The sequence below is a fragment of the Alligator mississippiensis genome, chromosome 3, assembly GCF_030867095.1.
Source record: "Alligator mississippiensis isolate rAllMis1 chromosome 3, rAllMis1, whole genome shotgun sequence".
NCBI lineage: Eukaryota > Metazoa > Chordata > Crocodylia > Alligatoridae > Alligator > Alligator mississippiensis.
This window is the reverse complement of record NC_081826.1, coordinates 78,795,144-78,819,169: the sequence shown is the minus strand read 5'-3', so window position 1 is coordinate 78,819,169 and position 24,026 is coordinate 78,795,144. Positions and strand designations below refer to the sequence as shown.

The following is a 24,026-nucleotide window of genomic DNA, read 5'->3' as shown; positions in this document are numbered from 1 at the left end:
TGTGCATAGTAATACACAGCAATAAACTCCAGTTTATTGAGGTTATCAAACTAGAGTTTGTTTCTGGGAACTACATATACACGTGTGCCCAAGATGGCCGCATATTGAGCTAGGTTGGAGCAGCCCTGGATGGCAGGGGCATAAGGGTGCTTCCATGTGGGTCTAGCCAGCAGGCAGCCTCTGCACTGAAGCATCCTTGTGCCCCAGCCAGCCCCATCATCAGCATCTACATGTGTTTCTGAACACCCAAACTCTACAGCAGGATAGTACTTGTAAAAGCAAGTACTAGCTTGCTTCGGAGCCAGTTAGTTTTCTGTGGCCTAATAGGGCCACCTGCATAGATGCTGAGATGTTTACTGCAGAGCTAATTAGGTGACTGCAGGAAACTCATGTAGACATGGATGCATAATTTGGCCAATATCTGACTAATGTGTTAGAATTGAAGACCAAGGGTTAGCCTAGACTGGTTCCATAGGCACATAAAAGGGTTCTGGATGAAATACAGGTGCCTAAATTTGAAAGAACAATCCAGATTTTCCCTGTTCCAACAGCCACAACTCACTATGTAACTTAGTTAATTTGGTACCCTTTTTTTGACTCTTTTGGAAGCAGTTCAGAAATGATCCAGTTCAATTACTTAGACTCTTCTTTCTTGATTATGCTACATTTTACAATCCAGGCAGGTGTTCTAGTCCAAGGGAGACCCAATCTATTAGATTTTCTTAAAGTGCACACAACTCACACTGACATCATTGAGTTCAAATCAAGAATATGTGTACTTTTGCCAAGTTCTTGCATAATAGCTTAGTGATAAGAGCACTCACTGATGAAGTGAGGAACCTGGATATAGGCTAGGGGTGGGCAATTATTTGGGCTGGAAGATCACTTAGGGAGCTTTGGTGAGCTGTTGTGGGTGCTGTTGCTGCACTGGGCCAAGTCAGCACCCCTTCCATCCCACAGCAGCTCACCAAAACTCCTGAAGTGGCTCTACCTAAAGCCCAGCCCTGTACCATCACTGCCCAGTGATTCTGGGGTCTCCATGGAGACTGGTCTGGGATCCACACAGGCAGGGCATACTTAGCCTGGCAGATGGGATAAGCCCATGGGTGGGCAGAGACTGACATCCAAGAGTGGGATGGACAGGCAAGGTTAGGGCTGGGGCCAGGGTTGCAGGGCAGTGACAGCATGGGGCCAGGGCCTGGGGCAGATCCACAATCCATTCCCAGCATACCTCTGTCCATGGGGATAGGTCTTGGGGATTTGCAGGCAGCGGATAGTGGCTCTGCCTCAGGTCCTGGCTCCATGCAATCACCGCCCCATTCCCAGATGCCACTCCCTGCCCATCCCATCTGCCCAGCTGAACACTCCCAGCCTGTCTGGGTCCCAGGCCAGTTTTCATAGAGACCCTGCCCACCTGCTTTGTCTAACACCTGCAGCAGTGAGTGCAGGGCAGACAGGCCAGGATGTGTGGGCAGCAGGGCTGGATCCAGCAGCAGCCAGAAGGAGCTGGCCACCACCCAGGGCTGCTGGGAAGCAGAGTCCAGCCATCATGCCACCCTAGCTGTACTGTGCCCAGGGGTGGTAGAACCAACCGCAAGGGAGCAGAAGCCAGGCATCACTTTGACTCCAAAATATCGCCAAGTGATTATATTAGCAAAATGAGTTTCTAATATACAGTGGAGACACCCTGTGTTACATTTCTAACTTTTTTTTTGCAGTAGCCCTGTTCTAAATAGAAAGCTAATTCATATCAAAGCTCATGTTTTTTAAACCTTTGCAAGCCAAAATAAAATAAAGTAATTTTGCTCAAACTTTTTAAAACTTATGGCAGATTAATTTGAGAAACTTTAGTCATAAAAAAAAAAAAAATATTGTGAGGCTAAGCATGTAAACAAGGGAGTGTAATGGAAACTGAATAGTCTTAGCTAGAGTAGTTATTACCATCCATCATGTAAGGGTAGCTTATTTCCTTGGGATTGACAAGTTGTTGGGAGGAGCTGACTTGCCACATTCCTTCAACTCTACTTACTCACTAGCTTCCATGTCCCATGCAAATGTTCCGTTTCTTCTATAAGCAATAGAACATTTGACATTTTAAATATAACATGAATAACTATTCATATATTTATTAAGTTTAAAATATTGTTTCAGCTCAGTTTCTAAGAAGTAATTCAGCACATTCCTAAATCAAGGTACTGTTTAAATCCCACTTGCCTTGCCTCCTTGTAAGACATGCAAGACATCACAAGGAAAATTTAATCCTGTGTTCAAATGTAATTCCTATGTTTATTAAACAGCACTAATGTGTGATCCAAAAGGGAAATCGGATCAACTCTACTCACTTTCAAATTAGTTAACCAAAATCTGAGCATGTATTGCTTCCTGGTAAAAGCTTATCAAAACATACCGAGTTTGTTTTAATCTCTATGCAGAGGCACTACCATGACCTGCTGTTACAGGCAAACATGCAAAGCAGACACTTGCTTAACAAACAGGCAGACAGTAAGACACGGTGGCACCTTTGAGACTGAGGGAGATATGAGCCTTCCTAGGTAACCAACCTACTTTGTTGGATGCTATGAATACTTAAGAAACAAAGTTAGTGATCACAACCTGGATGTAGAAGCATCCAGTTTGCTCTTGAAGGTGTTCAATGTAGGCGCTTGAAGCACCTCCGGTGGCAGGCTGTTCCAGACCTTGGGGGCTCGGACAGGAAAGAAATTCTTCCTTATGTCCAGCCTGAAACGGTTTTGTAGTAGTTTATGACCATTCGACCTAGTCGTCATCCCTAGGGGCGCTCTGGTGAACAAACGTTCCCCCAGATACTGGTGGTCACCCCTGATAAACTTATAGGTGGCCATCAGATCACCCCTGAGCCTGCGCTTTTCCAGGCTAAAGAGCCCCAGGGCTCTCAGCCTGTCATCGTAGGGTCTGCTTCCCTGACCTCTGATCATGCGCGTGGCTCTTCTCTGGACTCTTTCAAGCTTCTCCACATCCTTTTTGAATTGTGGAGCCCAAAACTGGACGCAGTACTCCAGCTGTGGCCTCACTAAGGCCGAGTACAAGGGGAGAATGACATCCCGGGATTTGCTTGAGAAGCATCTATGGATGCAAGCCAGTGTTTTGGTCACTTTACTAGCCGCAGCATCGCACTGCAGGCTCCATGTTCATCTTGTGGTCAATGATGACCCCCAAGTCTCTTTCTTCCATAGTGCTAGCCAACATAGCACTACCGAGCCTATAAGGATGCTGCGGGTTTTTCTTCCCAAGGTGGAGAACCTTGCATTTATCGGCATTGAACATCATCAGATTCTTGTCCGCCCACTTGCTGAGCCTGTCCAGGTCAGCCTGGATCACCCGCCTATATTCTGGTGTGGATGCTTTGCCCCAAAGTTCGGTGTCATCGGCTAACTTGGCCAGTCCGCTTCTGACTCCAGTGTCGACATCATTAATGAAGATGTTGAACAGTATGGATCCAAGGACAGAGCCTTGGGGGACCCCACTGGTCACAGGACACCACGATGAGTGACTTCCATCAATTACTACCCTCTGGGTCCGACCACAGAGCCAATTTTCCAGCCAGTGGATCGTGGAGGACCCAAGGCGACAATTGGCCAGTTTCTCCAAGAGGTGATCATGGGACACCAGATTGAAGGCTTTTTGGAAGTCAAGATATATGACATCAATCTCTTCTCCACGGGTGATCAACGGGTGCAGTGGGGGAGCGGGCATGACCCACAGGTAGGATGGGGTAGGATCTTCCCAGCAAACCTTCACCTCTATCCTTCCTGTCCCTCACCCTGGGACTTACTTGCTCAGCTCCATAAGGCGAGCACTGATTAAAAAAAACAGCTGCACCTGGATTCGTAGATTAATGGATTGTAAGGCTGGAAGGGACCTTGGAAGATCATTAGGTCCAGTTCTGTGCACAAGGCCAGAAAGACAGGTGGGGTCAGGTGACCACAGCAAGATGACTATCCAGTCTCCTCTTGAAGATTTCCAGGGTAGGAGATTGCACCACCTCTGGAGGGAGCTTATTCCACAGTTTGGACATCCTGACTGTGAAGACATTTTTCCTAATGTTGATCCTGAATCAATCTTCCAGGAGTTTGTGGCCATTACAGTTGCCTACCAAGCCCTTGATGTATTCCCTCAGTGTAGTGGTAAGCTGCTGCCAGGTCCCCTCTAAGCCTTCTTTTCCTCAGGCTGAAGAGTCCCAGATCCCTCAGTCTTTCCTCATATGGCTTGCCTTTTAAGACTGATCATACGGGTGGCTCTGCTTTGGATTCTTTCAAGCTTGTCCACATCCTTGTTAAAGTTTGGTGCCCAGAACTGGACACAGTACTCCAGCTGCGGTCTCGCCAGCGCTCAGTAGAGCTGAAGAATCGCCTCCTTGGTTTTGCTGGAGACGCATCGATTGATGCATGACAGAGTATTATTTGCTTTGCTGGCTACAGCATTGCACTGCTGGCTTCTATTCATACTGTGGTCTACTGCCAGGTCCCTTTCACTAGTGGTGCTAGTCAGTTTGGTGCCGCCAAGCCTGTAGGTGTGTTGTGGGTTGCTCGTCCTGAAGTGGAGCACCTTAAGTTTCTCAATGTTGAACTTCATAAGGTTCCGATCTGTCCAACTTGCCAGCCTGTCTAGGTCCACCTGTAACTGTAGCCTATCTTCAAGCATGACCACACTTCCCCATAACTTGGTGTCATCTGGAAACTTGGCCAGTGAGCTGTTCACCCCCTCATCCAAATCATTGATGAAGACATCCAAAAGTATGAAACCAAGCACCAACCCTTGTGTGCCACTGCTGCCCACTTCTTGCCAAGATGACACAGATCCATTTATTAGGACTGTGGGTCCTACCCCGCAGCCAGCTTCATACCCACCTAATTGTTTCGCCTGTTAAGCCCACTATCTTCCAATTTTCTCATGAGAACATTGTGGGATACCAGATCAAAGGCTTTTTGGAAGTTGAGGTATACAATATCCACCAGTTCTTGTACGATCAGGTGACTCACCAGCTGGATAAGAAAGAGGTTCCATAGACAAGACCTGTCTGCAATGAAGCTATGCTGACTGTCATTCAGAATCCTACCTTCTGCAAGCCTATCGCACATAGACTCCTTAATGAATTTTTCCAGGATTTTCCCTGAGATGGAAGTTAGGCTTATTGGCCCATAGGTACCTGGGTCCTCCCTCCTCCCCTTCTTGAAGATGGGCACAACATTGGAGTGGCTTGTGAGATTGGGGTTGAGAGGGCTGGCTGAGGGGAAAGGGGGGGATGTGAAAAGAGCAGCCCTGGGACTGGGACCAGTAGCTGGGTTTTCCCACCCACAGGACTGCGCAGGGGAAGTAGATGGAAGTTCCATGCTCTGTTTGACTTAAACCGAATGAGTCTGATACTACATAGATCCAGGTTTATCTTAAAGTGGGTTCTGCAATTTTTAGACCGGTTTATGTGCAAGCACCTTCTGTTCTGTTACAGGTTTAGATTGATTGCCAGTCACTGAGACCAGGTCTATAAGTGTAAAGTTGGCATCAGTTTAAATCAGACAGCCATTTTGAAACTGATTTAACCTCTCAAATGTCTGTATTTAACCAAAAACACAGGTATTGCCTTCATTCATAATGCTCTGTGTTTTTGACCCAGGCTTTGTCTAAATATGCATTGGTACCTTGGAAAACTCTGGCAAATGCATAGAATCACAGAAGTAGGGTCGGAAGGGACCTTGCAGATCTTCAGGTCTGACACCCTGCCTGGGCAGGAAGAAAACTGGGCTCAAATGACCCCAGCCAGGTAGGCATCAAGCCGCTTCTTAAAGACCCCCAGGGTGGGAGCCAGCACCACTTCCCTTGGAAGTTGGTTCCAGATCCTAGCTGCTCTAACTGTGAAGTAGTTCTTACGGATGTCTAATCTAAACCTACTCTCCAACAACTTGTGGCCATTATTCCTTGTTATCCCAGGGGGCGCTAGGGGAAACAAGGTCTCCCCCAAACCCTTCTGGTCCCCCCTAGTGAGTTTATAATGTTACACCAGGGAAGAGAAGTGGCTGTCTGCTCTGTCAGAAGGAAAACTATCCTTTTAGCAAGGAGCACTGGGAGATTCTCCTGTCCATTTGTGAGAAATTACGCCTGGCTTTTTTTTTTGTGCTTTCCTGTGCAAAGCAGGACTAACCTGGTTTTAAGTGTGACATTTTCCTTAGGCATTACAAAGAGCTGTTTGCTTTAAAAACAAAGGGAGGAAGTATTTGGTATCTTCTAGACTTGTTTCATGCCAATGTGTGACTGGGAAATTAGGGCACTGGAAAGGATTCAAAACAATCAGTTCAAAAATGTGTTTTAAATTACTGAGACATAATGAGATCTGAAAGGTCTGTCACATGCTTCCTGTTAACTGATGGCTATGGATTCCATCAATCTTTCCTGTGAACTGATCCAAGTCAAATGAGGACAGCCTGTTTTTGGAGACAAAAGGAGGTAAATTAAGCTCTCTTGTTTTATTATTTGTATTACTATAGCACCTAGGAGCACACTTTATGGACTAGAATCCCATTGAGCTAAGTGCTTTAAGGAAATGTGGTAGACTTCTGTGCCCCAAACCACTTAGAATCAAAGTATAAGACACTTGGCAGAGTACAAGGAAATGGGGAGACACTCTGGCTAGAGACAGACATTAAAAAAGCCTGAGCCTGAATCAATTCAATCTTTGCAGGTTAGTCTAACCTGGCTAGGGTAAATCAGTTTCTAACCATATAGACATCCCCTCTGGACTGAAAAAATGCAGCCACATGCCTACTAGGGCTGTGCAGAGTTTCGGTCCCTGATTTGATTCAGTGGCCAAATCTCTGAATCCGAATCAAATCAGGAGACCCGTTAATCTCTCTGAATTGATCTGGAGTCAGAGAGATTCAGTGATCTGAACATAAACACAGCTTTTAAAGATTTTTTTTCTATGTACCTCAAGGCAGCAGGTGGCCCATGAATGCTGTGATGGTGGGGCAGATGGAGCATCCCACAAGAGCATAGGGGGGCACCCCAGCATGCTTGGCAGCAGACCCAGAACCACTTCCAGTCCACTTCCAGGCCCACTGGGGAGCATGCAAAGCCCCAGCCCTTCCAACTCAGCAACTGGTGCCTCCTGGGTCTGGGAGGGCACCTGGGGTTCCCCCCATGGCCAATTGCCAAGCCAGGGGGGCATGGAGATTCCCCCTGCACACTCCCTGGTGGACCCAAAGTACTTCTAGTCCACTTCCATGTTTGCTGCAGAGCACACGGGGGAGCCCCCTCCGCTCCTGTGGGTTGCTCCATCCGCCCCAGTATCACAACATTTACAAGTCATGCCTAGTACCTCGAGGTATAGAAAAATGTTTAAAGCTGTGTCTATGGCCAAATCACTGATTCTCTGAATTGGCATCGAATCTTCAGGTCCCAATTTGGCCAAATTGAATCGGGGACAGTGATCCGAATAAATGAATTGAATCACTGTCCCCGATTCACTCCAAATTGAATATGGCTCACTTCACACACCCCTAATGTCTACAGTGACTTAGGCTTGAAGCCGGGGAGGCCCTAAAGCAGCCCTCCCTTCCCTTCTAGGGCAGAGCTGAGGGGGGTGTGGCCAGGCCGTGGCAGGATGCTCTTGATATTGGAGCATTTATCAGCTCTATTATCAACATTTAGCACCCCATCAGAAAACAGTCTTGTTCATTAGTTCAAGTTCTTCTTAAACAGTTTTTTCCAAAGGAAGGAATGCAGGGATATTACCAGCTGACCTGTTGATTAGCTCCAAAAAGTCCTAAGCTTACACTGTCCTATCTGCCTTGCACAGACACCTCTCAGCATTAGCTAGCATAACACGTGCTGGCTACAGTCCATGATGTGGGAGAGCGGAGAAAGGAATCCCTGCTTAAGTAGCAAGTGGGGGGAGAGCAAGGGGAGGGAGACACGGGGAAGCCAGCAGACCCCACTGTCTACCAGAGCTGCAGCTAGGGAGCAGAGGGGAGGGGCCAGCCCTGCTGTGGAGCAGAGAGCCCTGCCCAGCCCACAGGGCATGCTGGGATTTTGGAGGTATCTGATTTCACTGAAACCAGGTTTATCTCAAACTGGCTTCAGCCATTTTCAGACTGGCTTATGTGCACTGAATATCTGTTCTGTTACAAGTTTACATCAGTTTCTGATCACTTAAAACTGTTTGTGTAATGTCTGTCCCTAGATTCTCGGTCATTATGATAGCCGTGCTCCTAGTACGCTAGCAGTTGTCTTCCTTATGATTGCTCGTACTCCTGTGGGATTCTCAACCTACAGTATTGTATTGGTCATCTTTAAAGTAGTCCAATTAATCTGTTTGCCAGTTCATACTTCATAGAGATGAGTTTATCCATTCTGTAACCCATTATGCCTGTGGTAACCACTCATTTATTGAGGCTAGATACAAGGAAAAACTTCTCTGCCCTGGAGATCTTCTAAAGGAGACTGGACACATGCACCTTGCTGGGATTATTTGACATGATCTCACAAGGTCCCTTCCAGCCCCAAACTTCAGTGAATCTGTGAGAGGAGAGCTTTTGGCAGCACTTCTGGCCTATTTTAAATTCCCCCCAATTGTTTTTAAAAAAAAATATATATATATGGTGCTGTTGGTATACAAAACCGTGCTTGGTTAATTTCTAGCAAGGTGTTATCACCTGTCACTTCATATTACAGTGTCCTGTGAGGAATTGCATCATGCAGCATTAAATTCCCAGTGCTTTGGGGAAAAAAAAAATTGTCTGGTACAATGGGAAGCATTCAGTTCACTGAGGCACAGTAGAAGAACGCAGGAGCTGAGACTCCAAAGAAAATATCTTTTTGAGGCATTACATTCTTAAAAATATATGACCAAAAGTAATAAAAGCCATTTGTATCTGATCATGTCAACAACTTTCTGCCATAACCTTTCCTTTGAGTCCTACAAATTAACTGTTGTGGGACAGTGCAGTGTGATGAAATGTAGATGATATAAGGCTACAATACATTTCTCTAGGCTACCGTACCTTGTGTGTTCTGCCTTTCTTCTCTCACTGTTATTCCATTTCCCCTTGAGTTTCTCATTCTTTGTCTCTCCTCCCTTCTCTTCCCATTCCTTTTCCCAGTCCCTTTTATTTTACTTTCATTAAAATGTTGTTGAATATTTATTTCTAGAAGTAATGCTGTTAACAAGCATTGATTACAGTCAAAGTTCTTTGAGGAAATCTGATAGCTTTTATTAGACCAACTCAAATATCTGGAAAAATTCTTCTTAGCAAGCTTTTGGGCACAAACACCCTTCATCAGGTTGGTTGACTTATAGTCAAATATGTGTGTAGAACTTCACCGAATGTTGAACTTTGAACATTCCTGCCTCAAAGATTGCAAAATTCTGTGTGTTTGTTTGTTTGGGGGGAAGAAGTATTGTTTCCTTTTCTCCTCTTCACCCCTTTTGCCATTTGGCTGAATTCCCACATCCTTACCAATATACAGTGTATCTCGGTGCTTTATGAGGCAGGTAGCTTTCAGCATAGGTCTCCTCAGAAAGTATCAGCAGTAGGCTATCTAGTAGAAGTCTGAAAGCACAAATGGGAAAGATTGGGATTTTTGATTCATACAGTTATAAAAGGACCTTTTTAGAGTGCACTGTCAATAATGTTTTCCATGTTGGTGTTTGTTATTCTGCAGCATATTCTATCAGACAGGCAACAGTCTTGCTTTTATCTTCTGAAAAGGAAATGAAATGCATTCTTTAGAAGCCCTCTGAGTGGATCTTAACTTTCCACTTTAGTTCCGAGAAAAAAATAGTTGTACAATAATCGTCCTTAAGCTGTCCTTGGTACTTTTCAGTATTTGATCAACACTCCCTTTGCATATAGGACCATATAATATAGAAAATGCTGCACAAGCTTAGGTCATTTTATGTACCCCCCAAAAATAAAACAGAGCTTTTGGAGCAGCCACTGCCTGATAGTATAGCATTACTGAGTAGGTGATCCTTCAGTTCATATTTCTTTGTAAAAGTGGACTGTAGCCAGGAAGGTCATTGCTAGGTAATGCAATCCTCACGAATTTGTTGTGCTTGCCATTGCTCAAAAAAGGCATGGCAAGACAAGTGGCAGTAATGTGGCTTTGTTATGAATAAACCCTGAATGCAGCCCTGTGGAAGAGACCTGATAGATTTACTTCTATGCAAGAGGAACATCTGATTGTTGTGTAGATGTACCAGACACTGCGCCACTGTTAACTTAACTGAATTAAGTTATTGTTATGAAGGGCTTCTCCTTCTGTTTCATTTTTAGAATCGTCATGGCCATTACATTGCTGTATACCCTAGGCAGACAAAGGCTGTTCATTAATGTATTTATTTATTTATTTATTTATTTTTTCCCCCTTTCCTCACTGAGCTAAATTCTGTCATGTTTTCCCTTTTTAGTATCAAATTGCTGCAAGGAATAGTTCAGTCCGGCAACCAGGGAAGGTGCTTGGATGCTCAAAGTAAGTATTGTGTGTATGTGTATTCATGTGAAGATGTGTGTACAATACAAAATGTTCAGTACGTTGTGAATGATGAAAAAGTAATCGGGGATTGTCTTTAGATTTGATTGATATTTAAAAAAATGTAAACATTTACCAAAGCAACTGTTCAGTTGCGTTTAGCATGTCAATTCTTACTTGTATTTCTCTGCACCAAGAATGACCATAAAATGAATAGGTAAAAGGATCTGGTGCCTCTGATAGCTCTATAATCAAGCAATGCAAATTAAGACAATGAAGCTGATGCTCCAAACCCAGTCACTGTTTCCAGAAATGTTTGGGAGTTTTTTGTTTTGTGTGTTTGTTTTTTTGGGGCGGAGGGAGGTTAAAAACTCTGACATCTTGAGAAGTAGCATGAATAAAACTGTGTTGGCTGAGAGCAGCAATGAGGAGGAAGGAAACCATAGGTAAAGGATGAATCTTTTCTCACTTGCATCTTCTTTCTTTGTTCCCCAATTTCTCCTTTTTCTCACTTTCTCCACTATTTTGTTTTAATGCTAGCAGCTATAACAGTTTAAAAAAAAAAAAAAAGTTTTCTTCCTAACTTTTAAGCAGAGAAAAAGAGCTGACTTAAGTGCTACTCTGAATGGTTAATGCATGTCAGTTATTTTCAGTGAGTCTGTTGGATGTCTAATCTAGCCTCCAATGTGCCATTGCTGTAAATTGCATGATAAGACTTGCCTGTAGGAGCAGCTGAGGACAGAGATAACTGTTACAATTAGTGGTAGGTCCACAAGGTGGCAATGTTTAGAAAGACTTGAGAAATGATGGGCCCTGAACATAGGGTGGTTGGGGGATGTTTTTTGATAAAGGAAGCATTGTTGTTAATTGTCATCTCTTTTGGATCATTTTAAAATTGTATTTTATCCAGTGTCTATCTTGTTACACAGTCTGAATTAAAAGCTTATTCCCCCCCGCCCCAAGTGATATTGGAATATATAATATTCTTGTTTAAATAAATAACCTATGCTCTCTTTTTTTGACAACATAATGCATGCTATTCACATGCATCTTCTCTCGGCAACGTACAAAGGGTACAGCTTGCTTTGAGATTTGTGTTGTAGATCAGAAGTTATATTATGGTGCATAGCTAGCCACATACATATACAGAGTATATTAAAAACATGCACAATATAATAGGTCTCTGCCCAGAAGAACTTTCAGTTTAGAACTTGTAAACCACCCTGCAGCCTTGTGAACTATTGATCAATAGTTTTACAAGCTAGTGCATGAAAACGTCAGCTACACTTTCTAAATCCTGGCTTTGGGGCAAAGAGGATCTCAGGTGGGTGTTTGTTTTTTTTCCCTGTTGTGCTTTACACGTGTTTTACGCGTGCTTCACGGTGAAACTAGGAAACCAATTCAGATGTTGACTGTGGGTTTCTAAAATCTTGAAATTAGCTTGGATGTGTTTTTGATTTTTTTTTTCATTATTATTATTTTTTTTAAATGTATTTTATTTTAAAGGGTTACAAATGCAAAATAGTAGGAGTAGACCTGAGAGGTGATGGGAGTGTCCTCCAGGAACATTATCAGAGGATTGGAAATGGCTGAAACAATCCTAGCTGCTGTGCACTTGGTTTTACTAACACTCTCAAATAGATGCAAAACAGCAGGAAATCTGAAGATAGGCTAGTATAAAGACCACAAGGATATTGCCTACTTTACAAATGACTGCTTGGTGATTGTCTACTGCCTAATGAGACTTATCTGAGATGTACAGACTTCCTGGAGTGAGTAGTCCCACCCTTTGAGAAACAGACAGCTTTCCCTTGGGGCTTCTGCCTACTGTGTAGTCCTTCCTCCTGAAATCCCCTGAATATTGTAGCATACTGTATCTAAATAAAGGGTCGAGCCATCAGGCTTTTAATACCAGAGTTTTTGTTCAAATGCTGTAGAGTTATCTGAGCTCTTATTACAGCATCAATCAATAGGTTTACCTATAAAATATACAGTTGTATTTTGACATACGTTTGTGTTCTTCCATGACAGATGAACGTATTGTTCTAGTTCAACAATGATAGTAGTACAGCTAGCCACATAGTAATACAACAGGGAAGCTGAAATTTGCATGTAGTTCTAGTGTTGTCATACAGAACTGTCCCTGAATGTGTATGTGTTTAAAAAAAAATTGCTTGTTCATTGAGCTTGTATTGTGTCAAGTATGGGGCATTCTAAGAGATGTTTTTTAATGCAACTGAGTTTATATCGCAAACTATTTCTGCCCTCCAAATTGCCTATAATTATTCAGTATTTTTTTTGGCTAGGAATACAGACTAACAAAAGCATAAAGGTATAAATTGGGGAAAAAAATTGAGTTTGTCCAGCAAAGAAGCACAGTAGAACCTCAGTAGCAAATAGTTTTGCCTGCCTTTTACTAAATCTTAAATTTTAATCTGTACATTATTAGAAGCTTTCTTTTTTGCTCTACAGCTCTTCTATAAAAAGCTTTGGGTATGGATTACTTGAAAGTAGGAAGAGTTGGGGAACAGTGTTTTTTTGCCAAAGGAAAGAAAATGAAGGTTTCTTCAGCTTTTAAAATGCACCAGACATCCTCTCACCCTTTTTATATTTTAATTCTTATTTTCATGTACTAGTCTTTCATGGTTTAAAAAAACCCAAAAACAATTGGTACAACTTGATTTCCTGTTGGGTCATTCTACACTTTCATTACTAGGAAAGTAGAGGAGTGCTTTGCGGGGGAGGGTGCTAATAGAATGGAAGAAGCACTTTAATCCTATGGTTGAGTGCATTGTTTTAATCTCATTTTCATCCTCTGGAAGTCAGCTTGGGGTCCCCAACCAGTCAGTGCAGGGCACTTCCATAAGTCACAACTACAGAGAAAATGGTTTTCTGGTCCATTTTGATTTATCATGGGAAAGAGGAAATGTAGTAGGGATCTAAATTTTGAACCTAGAGGACAAAGTTAACTTAAATGGAATGTTTGTTTATAACTTTGTGTTCACCAGTACTTTTTCCCTGCTTAAGTTAGTAATTGAATAGCCTGAATATCCTTTTATGGTCTTGTCTGAAAATATTCTGAACTTTAGGGTGGCTTCTTTTCCCCCATAGTCTTAATACCAGGAATTATCCCACAGGCCTTTGCAAGTTTAATATAGTTCTTAATAAAGAAAAGATTCATGGTTTTGTTTAAAGTTTATGGTGACAATCTATTCAAACGGTTAGGTTATCAATAATATTAATTCAGAGTCACAACTATTAGAAGAAAACGTGGGATTTGCATTACTTTGCAATATTATCAGCATGCTTTCTAACATTATGAGAAAAATATACTGGCATGCAACTTTGGGTTTGCATTTGAAAGACAGACTTCATTCAACATAGCTATTTTAATCCTCAATAAAATGACCTGTTGTAGATTTCAGATTTTTGCTACATTGTAGTTATTGAATACCTCATAAAAATGTCCTTAAACAAAAGATCATACCATGATGCAATGTTCTGACCAACTTATACATTTGGTCCAGTTTTGATTTGCTACCATATATAAAAGATGAAAGGGGTAGAGCTGGAGACTTCTATTGCCGGACATTTTAAGCAATGGTAAAGTACTCTCACTGTCAGGGAAAGAATTCGTAGCTGTTGTATTTTTGTAAAACGTTTTTGGTCTGCTTTGAAACATTTTAAGGCCTGACAAGAAACACTCCGTGTTCACACACACACACACATGCACACACACACACACACTTGTTTCTGTAGGGGGTTTGTTTTGTTTTGTTTTTAATGTACTACTTAAAGTTGTGAAGATAACCTTTCACTGTGATCAGAATGCAAATCAATGCAGTGCAGATGTCCTGAGTCCAAAGACAGTGTTAAGCAGGAATGAGAACTATAACCCACCCCCATTAATTTTACTGAAGTGTTTACTTAAGAAGTTGTAAGGGGTTGGGAATAAAATGGCTAGTGGGAGTTGTTGCAAGTAATGAAATTCAGATGAAGGAAATGAGGAGGAATATAAAGACAGGAAAGATAGAAATGAATGAAAAGAGAATAGGAAAGAGAAGCAAAGGCTGAGTGTGGTTCTAAAAATGGTACTATTGTATGGGATGAAGTACTGAACAAATAAAGAATGCAAATACCTAACAGCTCAGTGCTTCAGTCATGAGTGAATCACTTGCCATTCTCTGTGGGGAAAGTTTAGTACTTCAGAATGGTTTCAAAATAGGTGCAAGGAGCCAGAGCTGCCTAAATTTGGTGTGGACAAAATGACAATTTTTACTCAGTCTGGCCCCTGAAAGTGCTCTTCAGCCATGACCAAACAGAAGTGCGTGGCTGCAGAGTGCCTTAAAAGGGCCTAATCCCATGAAAATCTGAACCTTCACTGCATGAAGGTTCAAATGAAGATGCTCTAAAATGGAGCACCTTCAGTAACCTGTCTGCATGCAGAGCTGGGCTGACTGCAACTTGGCCCTGCTGATGTGCTGTCTTCAGAATTGGAGGTGATGGGGGAAGAGAGCAGAGGAAGTTTGGTCTGGGGGTTCCCCAGCAGAATTCTGGATTCATAGGACGAGAAAAAGTGCTATATGGAGCATGATCTGGAACCAGTCACCTGGGAGTGGGAGCCCTGAGTTCTGCTTCCTGCCCCAAGTACTGTTTGAAGTAAATTAGCTTAACAACTCTGATACTAATTTGGCACTGCATCAAATGATTTACTTAAATCCATGTCTGCTCTATTTTCTTTGTCTAGAAAATAACGGGTCATATCAGGATAGTCTAGAACAGTCAACCTTTGATCAAATCATGTTGGTTGTTTGGTTTTTAATCCTTTTTTACTCTCTCTCTCTCCTCCCTGCCTTCAATTATTCTTTCCTACTAAATTTGTTCCATATCCTGCATACTGTTTGGGTCATACTCCTTGAGGGCGGTAGCTGCCCAAGTTAACCTTTTTTATATAGGTTTTATATTTGCTTTCTTAGGATTCCGAATTTGCTACTGGACCTTAATACTCCAATTCCTTCAGGAATGAAGATTATTCAGCTTTTCCAATAAGATTTTTCCTTTTCCTCAGATGTGGAAATTCCCATCGTCCATACACCTATTTAGTTGTCCTGCCTTGCTTTCTGTTCAGCATCATCACCCTTATTGAAAACTGAGGCAAAGGTATTCATTTACATGTTGAGCCATATCTAAATTGTCTTTAATCTCAACTCCATTCTTCTTGCTTATTCTTTTCTTGCTCCATCTTTATTTATATGGCTGAAGAATCTTCCATTTTAATTTCCTTTCCAAGGTTTAACACAGCTTGACTTTTGGCAGTTCTCACTTTATTACTACACTTCCTGACCTTTACAACATACTTTCCTTTGCTTTTCCATTCTTTGTAGGCTCTCTGCTTAATCCTAATATGCTTTTCAAGGTGGTTATTCATCCTGTCACAGGGAATCTTCCATACAAGTTCTCCCCTGGCTTGAAATACATATTCCAGATAATTTTTTTTTTTTTAACTTTCAACTGACTTGAAATTTCAAGACATTTCTATTTTTCCACTTGCATTTTTTCAAATTTCAAGCCTCTGATTCACTCACTTTTTAATCCATTTTTGGTTTAGCTGTCCATTTAACTTAAACTAAAACTTGACTAAATAATGCATAGGAACTGTCTAGGGTAGCAGTTCCCAAACTTTTTCTAGTTGTTACCTTGCCATAACGCTTTATGCAACCCACAACAGCACCAAGCAGTTTGTGTACCTGTGATTAACATGCTGTGAGGGACTTAATCACATCATGGCTGTTCTGCAGTAGTTGTCATTACCCCACAACCATAACTGAACCAAAAGAGCTCACCCCGAATGAAAAAGGGCTAAATTTAGGTTTTCCTCCCTGTGGGGTAATTGCAGGCACCAAATAGTCACCACAGAGCAACTGAAATGCAGTTAAGACCCCACCTCCATCTTAACTGCAGCCACACAGTTTAATTGCAAGGATGGGGGATTTAGGGTCTCTCTGATGGATGTTATACCTAATCTGGAATCTTTGGTTTAAGTGATAGTATGAATGTTAAATATTTTACTGTCTCAGGCAGCTGAATAGAGAGAGATTAGCCATGTTAGTCTGAAGCCAGGTAGAAGGCAGGGTAGGGTAACACCTTGGCTAAGCACAGATGGTTAAAAAGCCCAAGGCTGAACTGATTCAGTCATTGCAGGTTAGTCTACACTTCAAAGATTGAACCAATAAGCAAATAAACAGACATTCACTTTTGATTCAGGAAGTGTAACCACATGCCTGCAGTGGCCCATGCCAGAAGCTGAGGGAACTAGAAAACGGTTCTCTGGCATGTAGTCAGCATGGGCGATGTGTTTGCTTTCTCTTCCTGCTGCCCCCAAGATCTCTGGGATTTTCAGAATCACAGCAACAGGACCCTGCAGGGTTGCTCATCACTTCCTCTTCCAGGTACCTCTGGGATTTGTAATCCACAGTTGCAGCCAGCAGTAAGTAAACCAGCAAGGCAGGGCAGCTCTGTACTTGGGGGCGGAGCGGAGGTGAGTTTAACCCCCCTCCCTGGCCCCAGACCCCAACCAGGGTTTTCTTGGGGGCAGGCAGTGGGTCAGTGAGCCAGCCCTCACTGCCTCAGCTGGGGAGCAGAGGGGAGGTGCCAGCCCTGCTCTCTGGAACAAACAGCACAGCCTGTCCCAAGCTGCAGAACACGCTGAGATGCTTGAACCAGGACAGGGTCTGGGACAGAAGTTTCATAAACTGATTTGACCTAAATCAGTTGAGTCTGATACTAGGTTCAACCAGGTTTATTTTAAACCAGTTTCAGCCATTTTGAAACTGATTTACGTGCACTGAACGCCAGTTCTGTTACAAGTATGGTAACCATACATTTGGGTTTTCACAGACATGTCTTCTTTTTTGGCCTGTGCTGTGTCTGGGTGGGTTTTTAAAATAAGAGCAAGTGTCTGGGTTTGTTACTGTTCCCTCTGTTCTCCCAGGCTGGCTGCTAGGGACTGAGAGCAGTGGGTAATGTGATTGGCTGTTGCGGGTCATGTGCTCCCCATGCAGGCCCCAGCAAGCCAGGTATGCATGTTGCTGGGGGGAGAGGAGGCAGCAGTTTGCAGGTTGGGAGTGAGGGGCACCAGCAGGGCTGGGGGGCAGAGGGTTGTGGGTTGGGAGTGAGGAGGGGGGGCTGGGGGAGCAGGGGCTTAGGAGTGAGGGGCACAGGCAGGGTATGGGCATATCCCCACCCAGGTGTCCTCTCTTTTACTGCTGGAAATATGATAACATTACAAGTTTTAAATGGGTTTCTGATCACTTAAACTGACTTATGTGTAACTTCTGTCCCTAGCCCTTAAAGACCTTAAACCAGTTAAGTGTTTAAGGTGCTATGCTACCTTGCCTTCTACCAGACAACTGAATATTAATGTCAAATAGTATAGTCAAGCATTTATAGGATTTGCAGTCTGCTTTAAAATTGACATTAAAAATAAGTTGCATGAAAATAAAGTTAATTTTCTTATTTTGTTTATTGTTTAACCTTAATGGCTAGGGACAGAAATTACACATACCAGTTTAAGTCATCAGAAACTGATTTAAACCTGTACCAGACCAGAAGTTCAGTGCACATAAACCAGTTTCAAATTTGGCTGAAACTGGTTTAAGATAAACCTAGGTGAATAGAGCATCAGACTTAAATGACTTGGGTCAAACCGGTTTATGAAACTTTTTTTTTTTTTTGTCCCAGACCCCTTCCTGGTTCAAGTTTTTTAAATCACAGCCCTCCAGCATCCCAGCATGCTTTCTAGCCCTGGGCTGGGTTGTGCTGTCTGCTCCAGCAAAGAAGGGTTGTGTGGGGGAGGGACTGCCCACTCCCTCTGTCAGTTGGGGGCTGGGGCCAGGGAGTGTGGTTAATCCCCCCTTTCCCTGGTTAAACCGCCCTTCCCCTGAGCACAGAGCTGTCCCGCCCTGCTAAACTTACAGAAAGTTACTGCTGGGTTCAGCTGTGAACTACAAATCCCAGAGGCACCTGGAAGCAGAAAGAGCGAGTGACCAGCAACCCTGCAGAGTCCTGCTTCTGTGATTCTGGAATCCCAGAGACCCTGGAGACGAGGGGAAGAGAACACACACCCATGCTGGCTATGTACCTGAGAGCTGTACTCTAGCACCCCCTGGCTTCTGACCTGAGCCACTGCAGGCATATGGCTGGCTACGTTCCTAAATCAAAAGTGAACGTATATCCAGTTGTTTCTGTTTTAATCTCTGCATCTTAAACTAACCTGCAAAGACTGAATCAATTCAGCCTTGGGTTCGTTAACTGTCTGTACTTAACTTGTTAGTTGAAGTGTATGCTTAGGTTTTCTCTCCAACTCTGAGGTCTAGAAGCTACTTTTTTTAGTAAATAAAATGCTGAATCATGTCATGAGCTGTGATAGCAAGAAAATCATTGTATCATGACTTAATAAAACTTCAAGTGCTGGCAACACTGAGTACATTAGGTAGATGTAACTAATTTCTTATTTAATGTTAACAATAGATGCTGCCTTCCTGGTAAGATGCTGTGAATGATAATGACCTTCAGCTTGCCTAGAGGGTTACTCTGTCACTATAATAGAATGCATAAGCCACTATTTTATGGGCTACAAGTCTATTACAATAGATGGTGTGTAAAGGCAAGATCAGGGGGTAGATTTGCAGTCATTTAAATCCACTTGGTGACTCTGAAAATCCCCTTCTAGAAGGCTATATAAATCTAGTAATCATTTGGTGCATGAAGTGCCCTGTAAATATCTTATTTTTTTTGTGGCTTATTATATTGAGACACTGATAAGGGCCTTAATTTTATATCACAAAATAGTTTTACTGGCATCCCATCCACTTCCAGGAGGCTTGAATTTGGCTAATAATTAATCATTGGACTAGAGTATGCAGGGTAGAAATATGTGCAAGAGTATTAAAAATCTTGTATTACATTATAGCTTAAGAGAGATTATTGTATAACTAATGGCTTTGTACATATGGACAAAGTTAAGGCTGCATGTTCAACCTTTGCTTTCACATTTCCAGACTTCATTTCATAACAAAGACATTATTTTTGTTGTTTTTGTTGTTGTTATATTAGCTTTTTGTATTTAGCACAAGATTACTTGTATAATTAATTCTCTTTTAAATCTTAAAGCCTGTGTTTGACAAGTGGGTCATTGTTTAATGGAAGCAAGTAAATCCAGCTGTTTATCTCTTCAGTAAGATGCATATACTTTATGCTCTTGACTTCATAATGAAGAGGTTTCCATTTTTAATGGAGTTCTGTTTCTTAGATACACAACTTATATTGGATTTCTTTTGCTGTCTGAGTTAATATATTATTTACTATAGAACATTTGCATGACCTTTCTGTTCATATCACTGTGTCTACATGCGTATTAAGGCAACTTTTTCTAATGTGCATTAAATTTAGTACCTTCAATGTGAGGTACTAAATAAATGTACATTAGGCTGCCTTAATGTGCAGTAATGAATATGCAGGCTTTTTTAAGTGATGCTTAATGTGTAGTAGCTTATTTTACTGCACATTAGCATAATTCCTTGTTTTTTACATGACACTTTAATGCATATTAAAATAGGCCACTGTGCATTAAAGTGCACATGTAGATGCACCCATTTGCTGTTTGACAATGTTAATTCTTCTGTAGCCTTTTACAAATTTTACTTTAGCGATCAAATTTTAGTGTGGTGTGTTGTTTTGTTTTCCCCACTTGGTTTACTCCTCTGCATATATTTGTGATGAACCTTGCACGTCTTTTTATTCCTCACCTTTTAATATATTTGTTTGAGTTTTGCCGACAGACATGAATTACCTGCTCCTTTAATTCCTTCCCCATATCCAACTAGATAAGAATTTCAGGAATGCAGCAAGTTTGTGCTAGATCATTACAAAGTATAGTTTTCGGTAACAAGTGTGTGTATGTATGTAAGTATGTATGTATGTATAACAGTAAATAAATCTCTTTGCATAAAATGACGCGAGGTGCTTTTTTTTTTTTCCCCTCAATCTAATCCAGTGGCACACGCTCTAAATTATTATTTTTAAATATTCTGCAGTCTGGACATAAATTTCCTAACATCCTCTAAAACCTTTTTATTTTGTGGCTTTGTTACATTGAGCATAATGTATGAACATAAATGTAACTTTCTTTTTTTTTCTGTTCATATTAAACTTTCTTATTAACAATTTTTTCAAATGCACAATCCTCATTATTTGTGTGAAAAAGGAAGGCTTTGTCTTCATAAATAGATGATGGAGGAACCAAAATACTATGTAGCTTACTTGAAGGTAAGGCAACACAATTGCCCAAGGCAAGCAAGGATGTGAACTTACAGTACTGCAGCTGTTCTTGGGAAACTGGTTGGGTGTATATTCTCTTACCCTGGGGTAAATGCAAAATAGCTTACTTGGTTTTCACTGAAGGGCAGTTGTCATACAATGACATGCATAAATGCCTTGAGTAACAACTTTTGAAAAATAAGCAGTCTGTCTACAAAAACATCATACATTCCTCTGTGTTGTTGCTTACATATGCTTTCATGCACTTATAATCTAACCTACTAGAGAAAGCTGTACTTAGCCAGAGGCTAGGGATTTTGATGTCTGTTGGCAAGTGTCATACGTGGCCTATGGTTAATCAGTGGTAAATCCAAGCTACCCTTCACTCTTGCTTAGTAAAGAGTGTAACCAATTAGCATGTAAATACCCAGCAGCAAGCTAAAAATGTACTTTAAAATGGCCTAATTGTAAAGAACTAGACATGCAAGCTATAGCAAGTTTGAAATATGTATGTACAAAATAAATGCCTCAGAGGTGGAAGGATCTATGATAAAGCTTCCTATCTACATCTGGTCCAATAACGTAATTCGGGATAAGTGAATGAAATGTTCCACGGAGCTCTCTGTAAGTTGATATTTTGTTAAACTATCGAAAGGAACTAAGTGTAATTTACTGCAAGTCCATTTTGATAAGTGTGTTTTATCCTTTTGGTATTTTTATATGGCTGTTTCATTATTGGAATGACTCTTTTTGGTACAAAACCAAAAGTTCAAAGACTTGTTCTGGCAAAGGTTTGTTCTGTCCATGAGATCTGGTTTTCATAGGTATAGAGTCCTCAAAGGTAGCTTCAATTGCTCAGTGTGTGGACGTGGGAAAACTGTCACCCATTAATTCTGTATGAAGCCACAGAGTTGGAAAGAAGCTATACTTTTTCTCTTTATTTCTTTTTTAATGTCTGTATGTGAATATGTATCCACCTTTAGCTGACAAGGATTGTATTATACCTTTCAGAGGTAAGATAGAGCAAACAACTTTAAAGACTGTTCTTTGACTAGACAATAGGTATGTGAAGGAGGTTGTCTGACAGGAAGGAAACAGTTGAACCAAAATTCTCCTAAAGGAGGCTGGTGACAAAAGAATGAAAAATTCTATAAGCACTCCAAAGGGATATTGGTGAAAAAGGTGGCATTGAAGAAAGAGGTCATCAATGCCTTTGTGCAGAGCCTGAGAGCGCCATGGAGAAGAATTCTCCCTCCCCTTGCTCTTGTTCTATGCCTGCTTAATCCCAGAAGACTTCTAATATGGTCTCTGTAAGGCCACACTAAAGAGTGCCCAAGGCTGTTCTCAGGCTCTTTTTTGGATGCCTAACTGGTATGTGCTCAGGAGTACTCTTGTGTTTATCTAATTTCTAGGACTTGATGCAGTGAGTGAGTGGAGGTGTCTCCTGGTAATACTCCTGGGCCAGGCACAGAGGCAATGTAGACATGTCCATAGAGACACAAAGAAGAAGGAAAAAGCAGCATGCTGTCAAGAGTGGGAAGGAGACAGGGCTGGTTCAGAGACTAGTCAGGATCAGAGAAAGCAAACTGGACTGAAAGGACTACATAGTTCAGAGCCTCACCGAGTGGATTTGAACCCCAAACTACTGTCTCAGTGATCAAATAGGATGAGCTCAACAAAATCTCCAACAGCATCCTAAAAATCCTGGTTGTTAACATCCCTTTCTCAAAACGGGGATCACTACAACAGGGGTCTTTGAGGCTCAGTTCATTTATCTTCACAAAATACTCTAAGCATCTTGATTTTTGCCTTGTGCTTTCCTCCCACAACTTTGGTGTAATTTCTGGGGGCTGTAATTTAGTGAAAAGAATAATTATAGTGAGTGGATACTTGCTGTAAATTCCTTTTTTAGGAAACTAAAATGTAATATCCACTATATTAAAATAATAACATTGTTATTGTGAACAAAAGATTCCATTCGGAAAGCAATCTGTTAACATGTCCTTTTGCAAGTTACTAATTTAGGAGGGTCCTACTACTGATTCCAGGAAGTGAGCTTTGAATGTTGGGATATTCATTTTAAGTGTATTAACAGTTCCACAGAGCTAACATTGTCTCTCTTCCTTGCATGTATTTTATGTACACGTAGCAGATATTGGTGTAAGGAGTCAAATTGCACTGTGTGCATAAATTAAATAGCCATTATCTATAAAACAGTTTGCACAGAATCCTGCTGTATAACATGAGCAGAGAATCACTAATCCAAAGAGTTGTCATTAACTTTGGAACATTTTCTATAAAATCTCAGAGCCAACTTCATACTATTTCATTTCAACAAGCAATTTTCAGCATTAAAATTATTACTGGGTGTGTTCTCTGCCAACAAGTTAGGTGAGCTGTGGTGATGCTAAACTCAGGTTTTGGAAAACTGCTCCCTTCTTTCATTTTTACATTTTATATAGAATTGTCATACAGAGTTACTGTTTTACCAAAATTACTGAAATGAAAGGCACAGTTTAGCTGAAATGGCTTCCAGAGGGTGTTTTCCCATTACCTCTCATTGAAGAGCAAGGCATGACTGCATGCAGTCTTTTTAAATCAGGTCATTTATGTCACTTCCCACTTGAGTTTAATAATACACGTTTTCCACCTCCAAATTTAGGCTATTTTGGGGACAAAATACAAGGTGTAGGAAGTACGAAATCCTTGAAATTTGTCAACAGTTCAAAATCCCACATACCCCTAGAGCGGTCTTGTGTATCCCCAGGGGTACATGTACCACAGTTTGGGAACCCCTGCCCTAAGGTTTTCATCCTAGTCCAACATGTACTGATTTGGCTCATTTAGAATATGGATATATGGGCACAGGAAATAAAATCTATACCGCAAGTAAACTAGATGACAGTATTCAAAGTGCTCTTCCCCCCCCCCCCCCTTCCCCCTGGAATACCCAGTTCAGATCCCATCCAGTGAGGCCTTGCTCATCCCCAGAAAAGGCCTAGGGGTCTAGGTTAGCTGACCTAACTTTTGCACCCATAAAAGCAGTCTCCATATGCAATATAATTCTCACATCTTAGATTCTGGCAAACCAAATGAAGAAGCCAGTTACAGTTGAAGACCCTTCCCTGAAACATGCTGGTCTGGACTGTGCTCTTAAATATATTGGAGCAACTCCATTGACATCAATGGAAGCTTATGCTAAAATA

At 41.7% G+C, this 24,026-nt stretch overlaps 1 protein-coding gene across 3 annotated transcripts in view; it reads left to right on the top strand.

Annotated features, from left to right (window-relative positions):
• MAPRE2 (microtubule associated protein RP/EB family member 2) overlaps positions 1–24,026 on the top strand; it is a 147,328-nt gene that overhangs the window by 25,303 nt on the left and 97,999 nt on the right. For all 3 annotated transcript variants that reach the window (XM_014606859.3, XM_059724113.1, XM_019498586.2), the window contains exon 2: positions 10,442–10,503. Coding sequence is in view for 2 of the 3 variants with exons in the window: in XM_059724113.1 (XP_059580096.1) it covers positions 10,442–10,503 (62 nt within the window). In the remaining variant the exon portion in view is untranslated. The remainder of the gene's footprint in view (positions 1–10,441; positions 10,504–24,026) is intronic.